We start from the raw sequence: 17,383 nt of genomic DNA, 5'->3' as shown, positions 1-17,383 counted from the left end.
GGTAGGTGGATGGTTGGACTGGATGATCTTAAAGGTTTTTTCCAGCCTTAATAGTTCTGCAATTCTCTAAAATTCAGGTGAAGTCATGGCTGAGGGGTCCCTGCCTCTGCTATGGACGTGGCAGAGAGGAACAGGTGGATAAAAGCAAAGACAGTGCTGTGAAGTGTTGAGCCAGTACAACCTGCAGGATTGGGATGAAGGCTTCATCCTGCCCCACCACCATCACCTCCAGCATCCCCACCAGCACAGGCACATCAGTGCAGGAGGAGGATCCACAGTTGTCCTGCTGCCCAGACAGGTTGCTATTCTCCACGACTACAAACAGCATCTAGATCTGACCTAGAGCTACAGCATAGAGATACCCTCAGTTCAAACAGTTTCAAGTCCCCACTTTTTTTACACAGGTCTCTTTTACTTGCCCATCAAGTTAGGAAATTCAGCTGATCTCCTTTATTAAACCATTTTTTATATCGCAGCTCATTCAGGCTGTTCTTCCCAGTCCATTCACCAGCTGTACTGCTGACAAAAGAGCAGTGTCCCAATCTCCCAGCCTTTCTTCTGGTACCAAAATAACCTCTTCTGTGCCTCCTCTGCCGTGGCGGCATATACAACTTGTGTCTATAATTCAAAACTATAGCTCATTACATGACACTAATCTGAGAGAAACTGCCACCCATTTCCTCACCATTAATCTCTGATTTCAGATGTTTAGGTAGAGCAAGTAGACCTTCGGTTAATAAAAGCAAACTGCTCGCTAGGAATGCTGTATAGCCGAGTTAAATTTGAAATCTAATAATGGGAAAAAGATTGAAAGTAAAGACAATAAGCATTCCTGATGGCGCCATTAGAGAGGAATGGAAGTTTTTACATAGTCAAGGCCGCAATCAGTTTCCATTTCGGCTCCTTTTATTGGCTTTGACTAGGAAGGTCTCTCAGGTCTGAAAAATTCGAGGCTTATTCCTGATGAAAAGAAGAAAGTGTTTAGCAATTGGACAAAGCGGCAGCTTGCAGGGCAAAACAGGACTCAGGCTCCAAAAACCATCAGGTTTTTCATTGGGGGTGTGGAGGAGAAGGACTGACATGTCTTGGTTATTTTTCGAGCTGTTCAAATAATATTTTCGAGTTTTTTTCCCTCAGTAATAATGAGGTCTAGAAAATTGTTTTTCCTCTCATTAAAATAGGTTCAAATACAAATCACGTGAGCTCAAGAGCTGAAATAAGCAGCAAATATTTCAAAACAGTCACTCATTCACAGAAGAAAAAGAGTACATTAAAATTCTCACACTGTGTTTTAAGCGAAAAAAAAAAAAAAACAAAACATGAGTCAAAACGAAGGTTATGAATTTTTGAAAGGTGTGTTTTTATAGTTAATGAAATGTGGCTCCTAATATGGGCAGTGTGAGGTTTACAGTGTTCTAAACCATTCATATCCTCACTCGCAAGTGTTTGGATTTTACAAATGATGTGACAAGTAAATACGTTGCTTAGGAACCACGGTGGGCTTTTGAAACTAATTCTTTTGTTTCTGGGATTTTGACTTGGCAGGTGCTTGGTGCAGTGGAGTTATCAGACTCCCCTGGTTAGCGCTCATACAGCACCATTCATTGGGGAAGGGCTCTCAGATAAGGATAAAGCTTAAAAATCTGAGGCTCGTGTTATTCCAGCTTCCTGTCTGCACAGCGTGCCCTCAATACCTCTTACAGTTTTGGTCACGTTGTGTCCAATTCCTGAAACCAAAACCCCGGTGAGCCCCGGGATCTTCTTTTCTTCTAGGAAGCATTTTCCATGAGGCTCTGAACCGCAGGATGAACTAAGCAAAGAGATGATGTGGTGAGGTCATACGGCTTTTAAATAGAGACAGAAAGAACTGGTCTGAAATAATTTATAATGCCGTCGTCTAAGAGAATGATGTTAACCAGGAAATTGAGAAGTGGGAGTACTTATAAACTCTACCCTGATCCCAAACTCCTTCCATAACCCCAGAATAGCTGGTGTTACTACTTATATGATCTGCGGCAGCACATTTAAACATGGTTAACATTTAAATTTAGGTTTCATAAATTACACCCTGTAGAGATGGATAGAGACAGCTCCTATCTCTTTGAGGTATTGTTTCATTTGCAAATTCAGGCAGATGGTGCACGAGCAACTAATGACTGAAAAAAATAACCCCTAAAAATAGTCCAGAATAAGGTGGGGATTTATCAGGGAGGGAACAGAAAAACCATGACTTTCCATTCCTGTTTCTCTGGAACAGCTCTGGGAGCTCCACTGACCGCCAGAACACACAGTGATGTGCAAGACAAAGACTCCATCTGCACCCCACAGTTGTGCACCTCTCCCCATTGCACTACATAGAGTGGGAATGAAACGGCAAAGAGGGAAAGGGATCAGGGCTCTCCACCTTCCTCACACCATGGCTGTATCCAGCCCAAAAACGCACCCTGGGAAGCCGCACTTGTATGGGGGGCTATAGGAAAGGGGATAGGCTCTTCAGCAGGGCCTGTTGTGATAGGACAACGAGAAGTGGTTTCAAACTTAAAGAGGGGAAGTTTGGACTACATACAAGAAGGAAGATTTTTACAGTAAGTGTGGTGAGGCACTTGCACAGGTTGCCTAGAGATGGTGGTAGATGCCCTGTACTTGGAGACATCCAAGGTCAGGCTGGATGGGGCTCTGAACACCTGATGGAGCTGCAGGGGTCCCTGCTCATTGCACAGGAGTTGGATCAGATGGCCTTTAAGAGTCCCTTCCAACTCAAATGACTCTGTGATTCTATGATTAATTCTACCAAGAACTGCTCTGCAGAACCATGTGGCTCCGTCAAAACTTCCAGTCTCCTAGTCAGGCTTGGTTGCACTCTGTGAAAACCGACTTCTCCAAGCAAATTCTATAAATACTTGTCACTGCTTCTGCCTGAAGTAATACATTGCACTATATTGTACTTCCAGCAGGAAGCCAAATTTACTGTCATTCTCTTGTTTATAATGATGCTGTAGCCTCACGTCTAGCCACTCTCATACAAACCCTTGTGGAGACAGAGCCTCCCTCAAGGCTTTGTGCCAAGGGTTTAGCAGGGGTGAGGCATGTCAGCAACAGCAATGGGACACCTGCTGTCCTACCGAATGATGTAAACCATGCATCCCTCAGAGTGACGAGCCTGTGTTTGTACAGCACTTGGCAGAAGGTTATGGCTGTCCCCAGAGCAACGCCATTCCACTATCACACCTTGCTCCTTTGTCTTGTCCCAGCCTCTCTCACCTCCCTGCTCACTGCTGCTGTTAGCCTGTGCTGACAGCATTCTCTGCCACCATTATTTCCTGTAGCACAGCCTGCCACCACAGTGCTATCTGCTTCTAAGCACTATACTGCTGGTGGGGGCTGATTTGTTGTTAGATCATGCTTAGTCCTTTCTTTCGAGGCTGTCTTATCTGTTTATTATGCAATAAAAAATAGTTGCTGTGGGGGCTCATGATTCAGCCACTCCTGACGTATATTATTTCATTGAACCATAGTTCTTTTTCCCCAGTACAAATGCAGCTCTAAATTTGTTAGAGCTTGCCTATGCTCGTACCGTGTTTGTGTTTCTACGCTTCTCTTATAGCATCCTAAATAAAGATAATGTTTAAAAATAAAAGGAAATATATGCTAATTATATACAATGGGCCAGAACAACAGCGCAGCACCAAAATGCATTAGGTGGGGATTTGGCTACGTCAGCAAGACGAAGCAAACAAGTTGTGGAGTGAATTCTTAAAGACAAGAAAGCAATCGCGTATGCTGCCAAAGTCTTGCTACAGTTTATGCAAAGGTGTGTAGATGAACCTAGTACAGACAGAGAGCCTGCCCATGGCAAACACACCAAAAAAGCCAAATTCCCTGCTGGCAGAGTGATAGTGCAGAATAATTCACTACAATTCTCCTAACATTAATGATACTGAGGGAGAAGCCAACATTCTGCTTCATTAACCAGTCATTTTGATTGCATCTTTTTCTTTTTTTAATTCTAGTAATTTTCTCTTCTTTGCAATTATATTAGGAGACTAAATCCCTCTACGTAAATTACAGCTTTCTCTTTGACAGGGGAGACTGGCCACATAAGCTGGAAACACACTCACCTCCAAAGCCAGAACTGAAAAGGAAAGAGCTTGAGCAGCAACCCTGATCTAATTAAAAGATTCTCTTTACCTTGCTCCCACAATGAGCTGGTTCCTGTTGGCATCCAGGGCGAGCTGAGAAAAATCATTCACACCTGGATAGGTGAAATTGGACACCCAAGGCTTCAGATCTGCAAGGAAAAGGAGAAAGCAGAACACAATAAGGCTGCTCTAGAAGCGGTGAGTTCACCCAGACATCTGCTAATGGATTTCCTACCGAGTTATCTCTCAGGGAAAGGCTAATTAATAATCTATTTAAAGGGCTGCTATTTATTCTTATTCTTGACAGAATGTGCAATACATGTACATAAACACAGGGCTGTCTCAGCACTTATTTTCACATCCAAGACAGAGCATGAGCGGTGACTCTGGAGACAACGGCAGGTACTTTAACTTCTGCTAAGCCTGGCAAGTCATGGCCACTGATGAGGCTAAGTGGTGTACAGGGACCAGGCTGCCTGCTGTGAGCATCCACTGCCCTGCCTTCTCTGCCAGGCAAAGGGAAGGAGCTGCTCTCCAAAAAGAGAAGGTGGGCTCACCTGAATGAACACCAGGATAGAGCGTGAGTGATTTGAGACCTGGCTGCTCCAATGAAAGGCTTTAAGTTCAATGCCAGGTTTCACTTTAGCTAACACTTGTGATCCCTATCACTTTATCCCTATCTCCTGAAAGCCAATCGGGTATACTCTGAGGGCTTCTCTTAGGAATTTGTCCTAACTGTTATACTCTGGCTGTTAAGTACATGGAGAATACCAAACATCTGAGGGAGCGTGGTACAAATGAGACCAAATCACACCAGAATCCTTCTGTGACCTGTTGACAAGTAACCCTGCCTCATTCAAGGGCTGGGTGGTGGAGATCCATAAGACTCAAAGTTTTGAACATGAATGGGAAAATGTTCTAGTCCCATGCCAACAGGACACCAAGAGACAGGCCAATGACCAGGACACACAACAGCAGTGATGCAACTATGTCCAGAGCAGGTCAAAAGATCTCTGAACAAACATGCCACCTTTCAATTTATATCCCCAGTAACAAGAAGGTTTGAACATCTTGTCTAATGCTTGGTGTAAGCATTAGTTCTCCTCTCCCCTGGACTGAAATGATGATACTGACAAGGAATCGCGTTGTTTGTACGGCTTTTGGTGCCTTGGCATGCTCTGTACCATTACAGGCGTCACACAGTTTAAAACTTCTGATGTAGAAATATTTGTTGAGCAATCTTAAATCCTTTCTCTTTCTAGGGATGGATGACAGCCAAACAAGACTTTCAGTTACCAAAACCTTAACAAAACACATGAAAACGTCCCTTCTCTTTGCTCTACTTGTCATGCACTGCTTCCCAAGACAGAACCTTGCCATGGAACTTCTGGTTCTGTCTTGGACATCAAATTTCCTAACTCCTCCTGAGCCTCAGTGACATGGGGCTGAGCACCAGGCTTGTTCCCATGCCCCATCTGACTAAGCCCTGCCAGGCCCTTCACACATAAAACCTGAAAACCCCATCACCAGGAGCTGGAAGATTCCATCCCTTCCCAGCATTCCTGCTTTGCCATGTAGCCACATGCAACACATGCACCTCAGCTGTTCTTCGTTGAAAAGGCATAAGTTAAAGAATAACTCAGCCCACCTAACCTTCAAGAATTCTCACCTCCCACACTCCTCTGGGATGCACAATGATGTACTGGCACAGAGGAGGCTCTGCAGTTTCACCTCTGGCATTCTCCTAACTAATGGGGTTCTGTCTTCTTTTCGGGTAGCTCTTTAGCTGCTGAGACACTCCTGAGCCAAGCAGCAGAACCAGCAGCAGTAACACCTTTCAGGCAGGTTAGCTGGCTGACATGTGATGCAGATCTCCTTGGCTGATGGGGGTGGGACTGGGGGATTGCTATAGAACACTGATACTTTTTAAGGATCCTGCTTTTAGGTCGTAATTTCTCTTGTCATTTTACGTTCTGTGCTACCAACTTTCTCCCACTAACTAACACACTATTGCAGTGCAGCGGCAGGAAGAATATTTCTTCATCTGCTGCTCTAAGCAAGGGCTCCTCACTTCACAGAAGCACACTCATCAGATCTTCCATTTAATGGCAAGCTCTGACAAATTACAGGTAAAAATAATTTACAAAAAATTAAAGGCAGTAGGTGGCTCGAGTCTTTCCATGTTGGCTGAAATGTCAGTCAAGCCCAAGAAATAACAGGCAGTGTCTTGATTTCTATTACTACTGCAGGTGGTACAACTTATAAAGAAACCCTTCCTGGTTATTAAATTAAAGGCTTCAAGGCATGCATCCTCATAGCAAAATTAAGCTTTTATAGGCGTGTAGTTGGAGATTATTAAACCCAGCATGGCCCAGCTAAGAATGTCTAGATGCAAGTTGTCAGTATTAATGCCAAATGGCACTTTTTCCTTCCCAACCTTCTTTCTTCCTGTTAGAGAGAAGGGATAAAGTGGAATGGAAATGTAGCCAGGACACGGGTCTTTTTTCATTTGGCACATTCAAATCTACTGCTCAGACCACAGCATCCCTAAGGACAGTTCTAGCCTTTCATTTTGAAACAAGCTCAGTTATGCAAGGTAAGTGCTGCCTTGGGCCTATCCCATATTAGCTGAAGTTTACACATATGGACCCAATGAACTCCAGAGTTTGCTCGTATTTGACCTTTTTTAGACGGCTGACTTTTTCAGCGCTGACTCTTTAATTTGGCTAGAAACCTTCAGTGCTGGGGCATGTTTACATTTGCAAAAGTATCTGTTTAAAAGCAGTATGAAAAATTAAAAACTAAGGCTCTGGCTTTGCATGTCAGCAGCAGGAGCCGGAAAGTGAGGAACTATGTAGCTTTGGGGCAAAGTGCTCATCAAGGCCTCCTTTGTGCTCCTCATCTCTGATCATTTCCAGGGAGTTAAAGATCCCTGATCTCACTTCCTCCACATTAGGACAACAAACAGCAGTTTAATAGCCTCCACCACTACCCAGAGCAGCTCAAGGTGGTTCAGGTGTCCAGCTGCACAGAGCTTCACAGGAAACATTCGCCGGCGCACACAGCTGTGTTCAGGCTTTCTGGCATGCCTAAGACAAGCAGAAAAGAGGCCCTGTGCCATTCGGGGTGGTGGTCCCTGCACCCTCCTGACATGCTGCTTTGCAACAGGTTCCTGAGAGTATGGGAGCAGGACAGGGATTAGCCAGCTGCACAAATGCTGGCGTGCCAAATTGCAAGAGCTGGCTATAAGGGTCTGATCCAAAGGCTCTTCAAGTCATTGGCAGTTTTCCACTGAGCTTGATGAGTTTTGAATCTGCTTCTGAAGTCGTGGTAAACCTGGTAATACTTCAGTCTTCATCTCCTCAAAACCAGCTGCTCCCCACCTCGCCCTTATCCTGTGTGTTTTGGTGGGAAGAAGTATGTAAACACTGAGCTGACACTTCCTTATCTGAAGGACAGGACTCATTTCTTCATCCCACTGGAGGCTTCTCACAGCTCCCTTCTCCAGCAGACTGTGATGGCTTTGTGCACCCAACACACACACCACGTGAGCAAAGAGGTGAACTGCCTGTGCCTTGAGTTGCAAAGCCATTGCTGGGTGCAAGGAGCACAGCCAACCACTTTGCTACTCAAAAACTTATCTTCTGAAATAATTCTCTGCATGATTGCCTGGGGGATCAAGGCTTCTTCCTGCAAAATAAGGATATATCCACCTATACAAATTACCCACGTTCCTAATTGTGCTATCTCTGAATACCAGTGAGGCTGCAAGAGCAAAAAGCTCAGCTTTAATTACTCATCCAAGTCTTTCTCCTGTGTTTTGGGCAGGGCTTGCAGCCCAACATGAATCCACACCACCAGCTGCAAAGTCATTATCTGCACTGAAGCTGGAGAGTTGTGAGCAAATTCAGGCATGTCTGTGTGAGCCCTTTTCGTTCTTTGAGCAGCAGTGTTGTCACATATTGAGTGTCCAGTAACGTGGAGTTATTCTGGAATAGCTCCTCCTGCCTAGTGCTGGCTATAGTCACTGGTTATGCTACACCGATCTCCTGCCAAAAGGGGAGGATTGCACAGAAAAGTTTCAAAGATCACAAAGAGACCTTAAGGGAGGAAGATAGGGAAGTTAAACAAAAAGGAAGATCCAGAGACTGCATTCCAGAAAATACAACTTGCTCAATCAGCTTATTTTTCAGGGGCTTTGAGTAATGCCCCTGAAAAAAATAAGCTGATTCAGCAGGTACAGGCTCATGTAATGAGATGGAGCACTCATGGAGCACTGAGGGCCTGCCAAACCGAATGGGCACATGTAAATACCTGTTCTGCAGCTATATGGACCTACTTCTGTGCAGTGCTATCTTGACCACAAGTTGAGTGCTTCCCTTATTGCCTCAAGATGGTCTCTTAAAAATTCTCTTAATCCAGTTTACTACTTCACAGTTTGTTTAACTCCTGTGTGTGCCAGAATTCACGGAGAGGCCCAAATGCCAGTGATGATTGCTCTAACTACACAATTGTTTCTCCTTTCAGCTTGCTTAGCTTTGCCACAGGGCAAACAACATTCATCAAGTGGCAGACCCTCCAGTTTGCAAGTGGTCAACTACTGAGATCTTGTCCAATCCACCCACTAGCCTGGAGCACTCTCAGTGCTGAATCCAAACAAATGACCAACAGATGTAAATCACTTTGTAACATAAAGTCACAGGCTGTCCTCTTGGTATACACTGATGAAATGACCTCTTGTCAGAATTTAACCTATCATCTTGAATCTATTCACTTGCTAGGGCCTGCAAAGTTAGCCCGCCCTCTGCATCATTTATGCTCAGTATTCAGAGCATTTCTGATGAAGCAGACGGTTGCCTGCTATGACTGATGTCAGAGTATCCTTTCTGTAGGATACTGATCAGAATCCACGAGGAACAAAGCAAGCAAGGCTGCAACCAAAGATCATAAGGCTAATGACTACGCATGCTACCACGTGGCTTCTGAAGCACAGCAAATGTGGACACTTCCAAGCATCCATAAAAGCTGCTGTCAACTTACAGTATTATCTTCATTAGACCAACAATGAATCATATTTTAATATCAGCCTCATTCTAAATTTTAGCTCTCTGTTGTAGGTCACACCACAGGTTAGTGCAATAGCCTTTGAAAATGTTTCACTCCTATTCCCAGCTGAGATGTGGGGGAAAAAAAGCCTCCACAAGACAAAAACACCCCACAATTCAGCAAAATTGTCAGGGGAAACAGAAATCTTTTGATCTGCACGCAGAGCTAAGCAAACAAATGTGTCAGCACTCAGAGCTCAACTTTACTCAGGAGGCCAGAAAACTTCATCTGGCTTTACCCCAAAAATCCTCCTACACATGCATATCACCCTGCTGTCTTGTCTTCCCATCACCACCTCCACCTCATTACTGGTATTCTCTCATTTGTTAACCTGAACTGCTGAAATCTTTAATTGTACACTAAATATGCCCTGATCCCAACCACTGCAATATGTAGCTTCACTGCCTTCCCGAATCTCTGATCTCTCTGTTCACAGTTATGAGGACTTAGAAAGCTGCTGGCGTAGTACACTTCAATCTACAAAGTAGGCCAACTCTACACCATGCCCAAATCAGCAGTTTCCTCCTCTTCCCTCAATATCTAAACCCAATTTTTTCACCCAGCTAGCCATTTTACCCAAGCTAAATATCCCTCCTACTCCTGCTTTCTTTTCTATCAGCCTTCACCTTCCAGTCATATTTCTATCTCGTTTCTTGCCCACTCATTCAATTACTTTAGTGCTAGCCACCTACAAAATTCCTTCCAAGATGAGAAAAGTAAGGAGCTACCCCACCAGCTGTATGAGTGTCAACATAACAGATGGCTGTAGATGACCATTTCCTCTCAACAAGACTGAAGAAGCACAGGAGTTACCCTCTCCAAGCTGCCCAAAAGCACATGGATAGGAAGTGACTAGAAGAAAAGAGTAAGGCTTTTTCTCTCTTGATATCAAAAGCAAAGAAATATTTCCATCTCTCAAATTCCAAGAAAAGGAAGGCGCTGGAAGAAAAGGCTTTGCTCTTACCATCCTGAAGGGAAAAATGAACTGAAGCCCCAAGTCATGTGTTCACATAGCCACAGGAATCATAGTAATCATAGCAACCAAATTGTTACCATTTAAAGTTATGTCAAGTATAGATGATTTTATGCTTCTCCTACACTTCCTCCATGAACTGACCTTGCTGAGCTTCTTCCATCCCAAGAGAAAAACATCATCTGCAGATGTATCTCTCTATCTTGGGCAAATCTCAGGTCTTTAAACTGTTAGATGAGTTTAGTGGTACTAACCAGTCCATCATGCCTCATTATCTGTAAGGCATGCAACGTGCAGGATGCACTGTTGCTAATGCATACCAAGCATCTTTACTATTTGTTCTCTAAATTTTGATCACTTCTTCAAAACAAGTGCAGCTTAATTGTTTCAATATGGAGAAAAAAGAACTTAGTCCAAACCTAATCTTTGAAAAAAATACTATTATGATTGTTTGTTTATTTACTTTTTTATTATTCATGTGGAGCAGCTGGCAAAACACACCAGTCTGTCAGAAGGAACGCAAGGATTCAATCCCAAATAAAGAAAACAACAGATAATAAGCATGAACTAATGCTCGCTCTCAGTAAGGGACAGTGTGCTGTTATGCTATCCTGCTGCTCTCCCAAGGAAGGAGTTTAAAGGACTGCATGGAAGGGACAGAACTAGTTTTCTTCAGTTAGGGCAAATGCTGCACTGAGTCCCACCACATGTTGAGAAACCAAGCTAACCAGGGGCCATGTGCAGCCCCACTGCCAGTTCACCCAGAGCTCTCTTGTTTGCTGAGGATGTTGCAGAGTGTTAAAAGTATTGTGATCCATTGTATACTGAGACAAGCCCTGCAGCTGTCACGCAATCTCCCTTGCTCAGAACGATAAGGTGAATGCTCATGCATCACTTGCACCTTCCTATGACATCCTGATCAGTATAATCCCTCTTTTCAGACAGGAGCAAGCTGCATCTTGGCTCTTACAGCCGTTACGGTCTGATGGAAAAAAAGCACTCCTTTGTCATTGTTCAAACCTTCTCCTCCACATCTGGCGGCAGACTTTCTTTTTCACTACCCTTACAGTTATATGTCTGCACCAGGCACCTGTGCCAGCAGAGATGGTGCAAGATTCAACGCAACTGTTTTCATGGTGAGAACGCAGGAAACTGAGAGAAGGCAGGGAAAACATGACTGAACTCCCCCTGAGTTTCATTCGCAGGTCCTCAGATCTGCTATGGAAGAAGATGGGTATGATTCTGAACATCCTGAAGTAGAAGCTGACCCTCTTTGCCAGCTCACCAGAGGCTGAACTGGACAATCTGAGTCAAACACAGAATTTGTGCTATTTAGCTAGTTGGACCTATGAGAACTACAGTTTCCTGCGGTTAAAGGCCCCATCATGAACCGGTGACATCAGTGAATCAGAACAGAGGCTGTAAAATCCTTTCAGAGTTTCAAAATGAACCTCTTCTCATAACCATCAGTGTTTTAAGTTGGAAGCTGGCTAATAATAGTACAGGATTATCAAAGACCAGAGATCATCAGTGACCTCCACCTCTTTTATTAATGTGCTGTAAAACAGAACATTCCCCTTGCATAAAATACAAATCTGAATTTTGCAGCTCAAGCACTTCCATTACAAACACTGTAAGGACTGCCCAGGGCTAGTAAAATGGAAAGGATGGGTGATGTATGAAAAAGTGAAGTTTCAAGCCAAAGCACAAGAGTTATTCAGGATTTTATCTGCATCTCCCAAAGCTAGAAATGATCAGAAAACCTCTAACTCAGTCTGCTGTGCATTACAGACAGAGAATTTCATCCAGATGCTCCTATATAAAGCTGGGGAACACGCTGGATTTCCTAATCACTTGATACAGCCACCTTAGAAGGACAAGTTGATCAGTTGGACCTATGGTGGTAGAACTTGCTGGGAACAAAATAATATACTAGGGTTTATTTTTACAGCTTTGATATGTCAGTTTCGTGCACCTTGACCGCAGCCTTCCCCAGCACATAAGCACACACTTGGTTCCAGTTCCACAAGCACACTGACTTCAAGGTAAACATATATTAAGTGCTTGATCGAGCCAGGGCTACTTCTGATTTTCCAGGGTGAGCCCTGCATGATTAAACAAGAATACTTCTTACGAGAGCACTAGTACTGAACTGAACTTTATTAAAACATAATCACAACCCTGAATGGAAGGTTTTAGGAGAACATGATATATTAACATTCACCAGAAGCAGATGCACTAAATAAATGAGGACTGCCATGCCACTGACTCTCAGACTTAGAAAGGAAACCATGCAAAGTAAACTCTTAAAGTGAGAATCAGGTCTCTGTAATGTTTCTGTTTGCACTGAAGAAGAAAAGCACTTTGCTTTGCTTCTCACTCTGTTTCCTCACACCAAAGTACTGCCATCTGGAACCTGAAAGGAGGCAGCCCATTTCTATGTCCTGGAGCCAGCCACTGGGCCAGAGGAAGGACCAAGCCCACGCTGCAGGCAGCCTCTGTTGCACCAGCGCTACCTCTGGAAAACATAAATAAGCTGCTCTGCTGCTAAGCAGGGATTTTCATGGCTTTGGTCTATGTATTCTCCTTTGGTGACATGAGTACCTGAGCACACCTCGCTTCCTGAAGCTCCACTGCATCTTCCTTTCTCTCCTGACTGCCAGCAATTCATTCTGTCTAAAGCATCTTGTGAATGAAGGGCACTCTTCCAAGAGCCCTCTTCCTCCTTAAGGCCTCAAGGAACAGCACACTGAATCATTTCGTCAATCAGATCTCATTGCATTGGTTTGTGAAGTGCCTGGACATCATTAATAGGGAAGTGTCAAAGAACTAGCATCATTATTGTTATAATTATTCTTACGGAATGAAAAATATATTGATAGCTGTTAGGTGTAATTTTCAGAAGTTTGGCCTGAGAGCAAATTACTTCCCTGACCACTGTATATTTATGGCTTTAGTAGTCATAATTTTCTAACAAATTTTAAATCAACCCCAAGGAAGAAAATATCAGCTTCATTTGCCACAGTTTCATTGTTCAAGATTAAAAAGGAAATCGCCACAAGGCTTCCTTAATGGAAACAAAATCTAAACCAAACTGCTCAGAAGGTCAAATATTCTGCGGCATCCCAATCTTACCCACAGGATGCCACCAGTCACCAGTTAACATTCCTTCACCTGTAACATTTGGACTCCTAGTGTGGAGACTCAAGGGCAGCAAGGCTACAAACCAGAAGTCAGTTCTCCCATAATGTATTTTGACTTCCCTTTAACGTTTGGCCCAGTATACGTCTCAGACTTCCCACAATCCCAACCGCTGCTAACTAAAGTTCTGGGTTGGATTTTCAAAATCTCACTTGTTCAAGAAAAGTGTAAATCTTTATCAGAATTTCCTCGGGGGTTCTCCTAGCTGACTTATGGAGCTGATGGATGCTAATGTGCTTTTTTTCCCCATCAGTGTACTGTAAAGGGAATAATGTATTAGTGGCCAAATCAAAAATGGTGGGGGTGTTCAGTAGAATGTCAGGAACCTTCAAAGGAAATAAATCATTTCTTATTATCCTTCAGCCCACAAGCTTAAAACCGCTTTTGCTTTCAACGCAACAAGCAAATCCTTAACTGCTCCCCACAGATCTCAGAGTTTGAGGCTGGCCACATTTCAATAAAATGTTGTTCAAAGAAAGAAAATATTGAGAAAATATATAGCAAGCAACATTCAAGCAACCCGAATCACGTTCATCTGATAGAAGGCAATAATTACAGTCAGGCTGAAGTAAAATCCCAGATTAAAACACTCTCAAACGAATTCACTTTAAAAACCTGGGGCCACAGACAGAACAATTTGTCTGCATTTAGCAGGGACTAAGGACCAGACATTGGTCAGATGCTGCATGCCCAGAACTCGCACCAGCCATGATGATACAGTCTGCAAAGCTGAGATTTGCTGTCCTGAGAAGATCTGGGATACAAGCTACTCAACCAAGTCTACCTCTCTCCTATGCTTCAGCACAAGATCTTCTGGGGACAAAGAAAAGCTGCAATTATTAAAGCAGAGGAGCACAAATGATGTTGTTTCAGCTTATACAAACTGCCACAACCCAGGGCAGAAAGCGCTGGCAGACAGAATAGAGAAGGACATGGAGAGTCTACCACAGTTCTCCTGAGCACGGTGATCTAATGGATAACTAAGGAGAAAGAAATAATGAGAGAAACTGCAAGTGAAAACCTGTCTACAACTTTCCAGTTAAGCTGTGAACATCCAAGTGATTCATATAACACAGATGAGTTTGCAGACTTTTAAGCACTTCCTTGGTAAACAAGCTGAAACCAAACTCTCCATCTATTACAGACATATAAGCACACGTCAGTCATGGCTCTGGCCTCTTGAAATAACAGATCTTGTACAGCATTGCCATGGCAGACGTTGTTCCTGGCTTTCCCAAGGGGCATGTTACAAAGAAGCTCCAAATGTCTTTAATGAATAACAATTTAATGAATAACATAGTTTGCTGCCTAAGAGGCAGCTGTATAATAATGATACTGTTGAGAAACTTGTTGGTATGGCAAGGGCATAGCCCAGTTGCAAATGCAGGGAGCATCTCTTCTTGCAAAATATAGACAAAGACTGGGGGAAAAAAAAAGATCAAAACTGAAAGGAACATGAAACATTTTCTCTGGTTTTAGACTTCCCATAGTGGCCTACAGTGGAGCTGAGCTGCGATGATGTACTATTTAGTTAAGCAGGACTTGTATGCCTGTGTGCATGCACCAGTAAATATAAAAGGACACACTAAGAATATATATGACTTGTTTTACTAATTTCTCAGCTCACTGAAAAACAAACAAGCATGCAAGATCCTTCATGTAGCTTCCCACTCACAAACAGGTAATAAGACACCATCAACAGGCTCCTGGGAAGTAAAAGACCATTTTGTTATTGATCTAACAAGGGAAATCAAACTTCAACAGGATTTTCTATAAGAACAGAGTAGAACAATCCAATTATGAAAATTCCAAACTGGGTATGCTATTACTGCTGGTGAAACCATACAGTGAGCATCATTTAGAAGCCCCAGGGAAACTGGGGCAGCAATGCAGTCGCTTGGTGCTGCACAAACACCCAGGACAGCATAACAGCCCAAATGCCTGGTCCAGCCTCACAGCCTCTACGTGGTCAGCTAGGAGAAATCATTCAGCCCACAGCCTTTTCCCAGACCTCACCTCACTTTGCAGTGCAAACTTCAAAATTCATGCCTGATTAAAAAACAACAAATTGGCAGATCTCCTCATGCTGACTGCCCAACGTGCCCACCAGTTCCTCAAAATCAGGCATCAGAACTCCCATGTTCCCTGCAGAATGGTTTATCTGAGTGCTGGATCCCACAAACGTGCCCTCGGTAGGCTCAAAGTTTGGTGCTCCTGGCTAATAGGAAGAGAACACTTTTTTCTTCTTTCTGTATCTAAAACACCCTCATTACTCTATTACCTATTTAAATATCCAACTGAGTTCCAACATGTTTTTAGCTGCAAGGATTTCTCTTTTCACCCTCTCCAGTTAAACAGACAGCCAGACTAACTTGGCAATTAAAATGAAGGTGTATTTACCCATTCTACTTGAGCAAGGTTAGAGCCAGGGCCGTATCATGTAGGCTTAAAGATTTTGCTAATTTACTTTAATCCGTTTAAATCTTTAAAGCACAGACAATGGGAAACAGACAAGAAACCTCTTGCACTTTCCAAATGAAGAGACAGTTGTTTCTTTCTCTCTAAAGAAGGGTAAAGCTCTCTAGAAGAACCCCAAAAGGTCAGCAAAGAAGCCTTTGACTATTTTCTTCCTGGAAACCCTATCTCAAAGGTCACAAAACCACCGCTAAATTGCCTTTAGCAAAGAACCTAACCAGAGACACATCCCAACGCAGTTAATTGCCTTTAGCAAGAATGTAACAAGAGACATATGGCAGGGCCTTAAATGGGAACCCAGATCAATACTTCAACATTTAGGAAGAAACCACTTTTAGCAAGGAGATTCAGAAGCTGAAGATGAGCTTAAGGCTGGGCTGAATGCAGAAACAACAGCAACACCAGCATGGTGGGCTAAGTGCCAGGTGGGTATGCAGAGCAGCACAGGGGTACATATACCCTCATGGAAAGTCCATCTGGATAAGAACAAAGGTAACCCGGTCTTTCAAACGAACAGTAAAAAGATTGGCCACATTTCTGTGTGGCACGGCAGAACACTGAAGTAACAAATCTTAGTACTGTAGAACCATAGAATCCCTTCAGTTGGAATGGAGACTTGAAGGCTATTTGGTCCAATCCCCTACAATGAACAGGGATATCTACAGCTTGATCAGATGCTCAGAGTCCTGTCCAACCCAACCCTCCATGTTTCCAAGGACGGGGTATCCACAAATTCCCCTTCTTGTATATGTAAGATCTTGTCAAGTTGAGTGTCTAAGTGAAAGACAGGAAAACTCTTGGCTGAGGTAATAAATACATCCCTTAAAAGTCAACAAACAACATGGCAGCCATGTGCTGCAATTTTAAAGCAGTTTACTTCTCCCACATTCCGATATGCCCAAACTATCACTTTTCACTTACTATGTCTCCAGACCCAGCCAGCTGTGAGAGGTATATAAACACATGAAATACAGTTCCAATGTAGCACAAGACCTCAGGGAAACTGCAGCAGAACTGGAAGCAGAGATTCTTAGTCTTAGAATCTCTTAGTCCCAGACTGCTCAAAGTAAGTGACTGCTATGAAACCTCAGAGAGAAAACCCAGCAGAACTTCAACATGAATGCAATTCACCAGGGCACTTGCACTGACCCGTGGATAACAGGTGTAAGGAAAACAACACAAACTAAACCCTACTCCCTAACAACACCAGGAAGGACTTCAAAATGGATCATCCTACTGGAACTTGAAACAGAAACAGAAGCTCTTACCTTCAAAAGCAATTGTGGGGTGTTCTTTCCTGACACACTGCTGATGTTCAGCTTCAGAGTATTCAGGTACATTCTGTGATGCTGAGAGATGAAAAGCAAGAAGAAAAAGGCTTGGCAATGATAGGGAAATGGCCTTTAATCTTGAAACAACCATGACTGAAGGGCAGTTGCAGATCTAGCTTCCAAGGTGGGCCCAGGGAGGATACCTGAAATACAAATAA

At 43.4% G+C, this 17,383-nt stretch overlaps 1 protein-coding gene across 6 annotated transcripts in view; it reads right to left on the bottom strand.

Moving 5' to 3' along the window:
* Window positions 1-17,383, bottom strand: part of SEMA5B (semaphorin 5B) — a 247,269-nt gene that overhangs the window by 110,206 nt on the left and 119,680 nt on the right. For all 6 annotated transcript variants that reach the window (XR_011904333.1, XM_072341968.1, XM_072341964.1 and 3 more), the window contains 2 exons: window positions 17,163-17,368; window positions 4,189-4,288 (listed from right to left, as the gene is read on the bottom strand). Coding sequence is in view for 5 of the 6 variants with exons in the window: in XM_072341968.1 (XP_072198069.1) it covers window positions 4,189-4,288; window positions 17,163-17,316 (254 nt within the window). In the remaining variant the exon portion in view is untranslated. The remainder of the gene's footprint in view (window positions 1-4,188; window positions 4,289-17,162; window positions 17,369-17,383) is intronic.

This window comes from Excalfactoria chinensis, chromosome 7 (genome assembly GCF_039878825.1).
Source record: "Excalfactoria chinensis isolate bCotChi1 chromosome 7, bCotChi1.hap2, whole genome shotgun sequence".
Taxonomy (NCBI): Eukaryota; Metazoa; Chordata; class Aves; order Galliformes; family Phasianidae; genus Excalfactoria; species Excalfactoria chinensis.
Note: the sequence above shows the minus strand (reverse complement) of the source record. Positions and strands in the feature narration are given on the sequence as shown.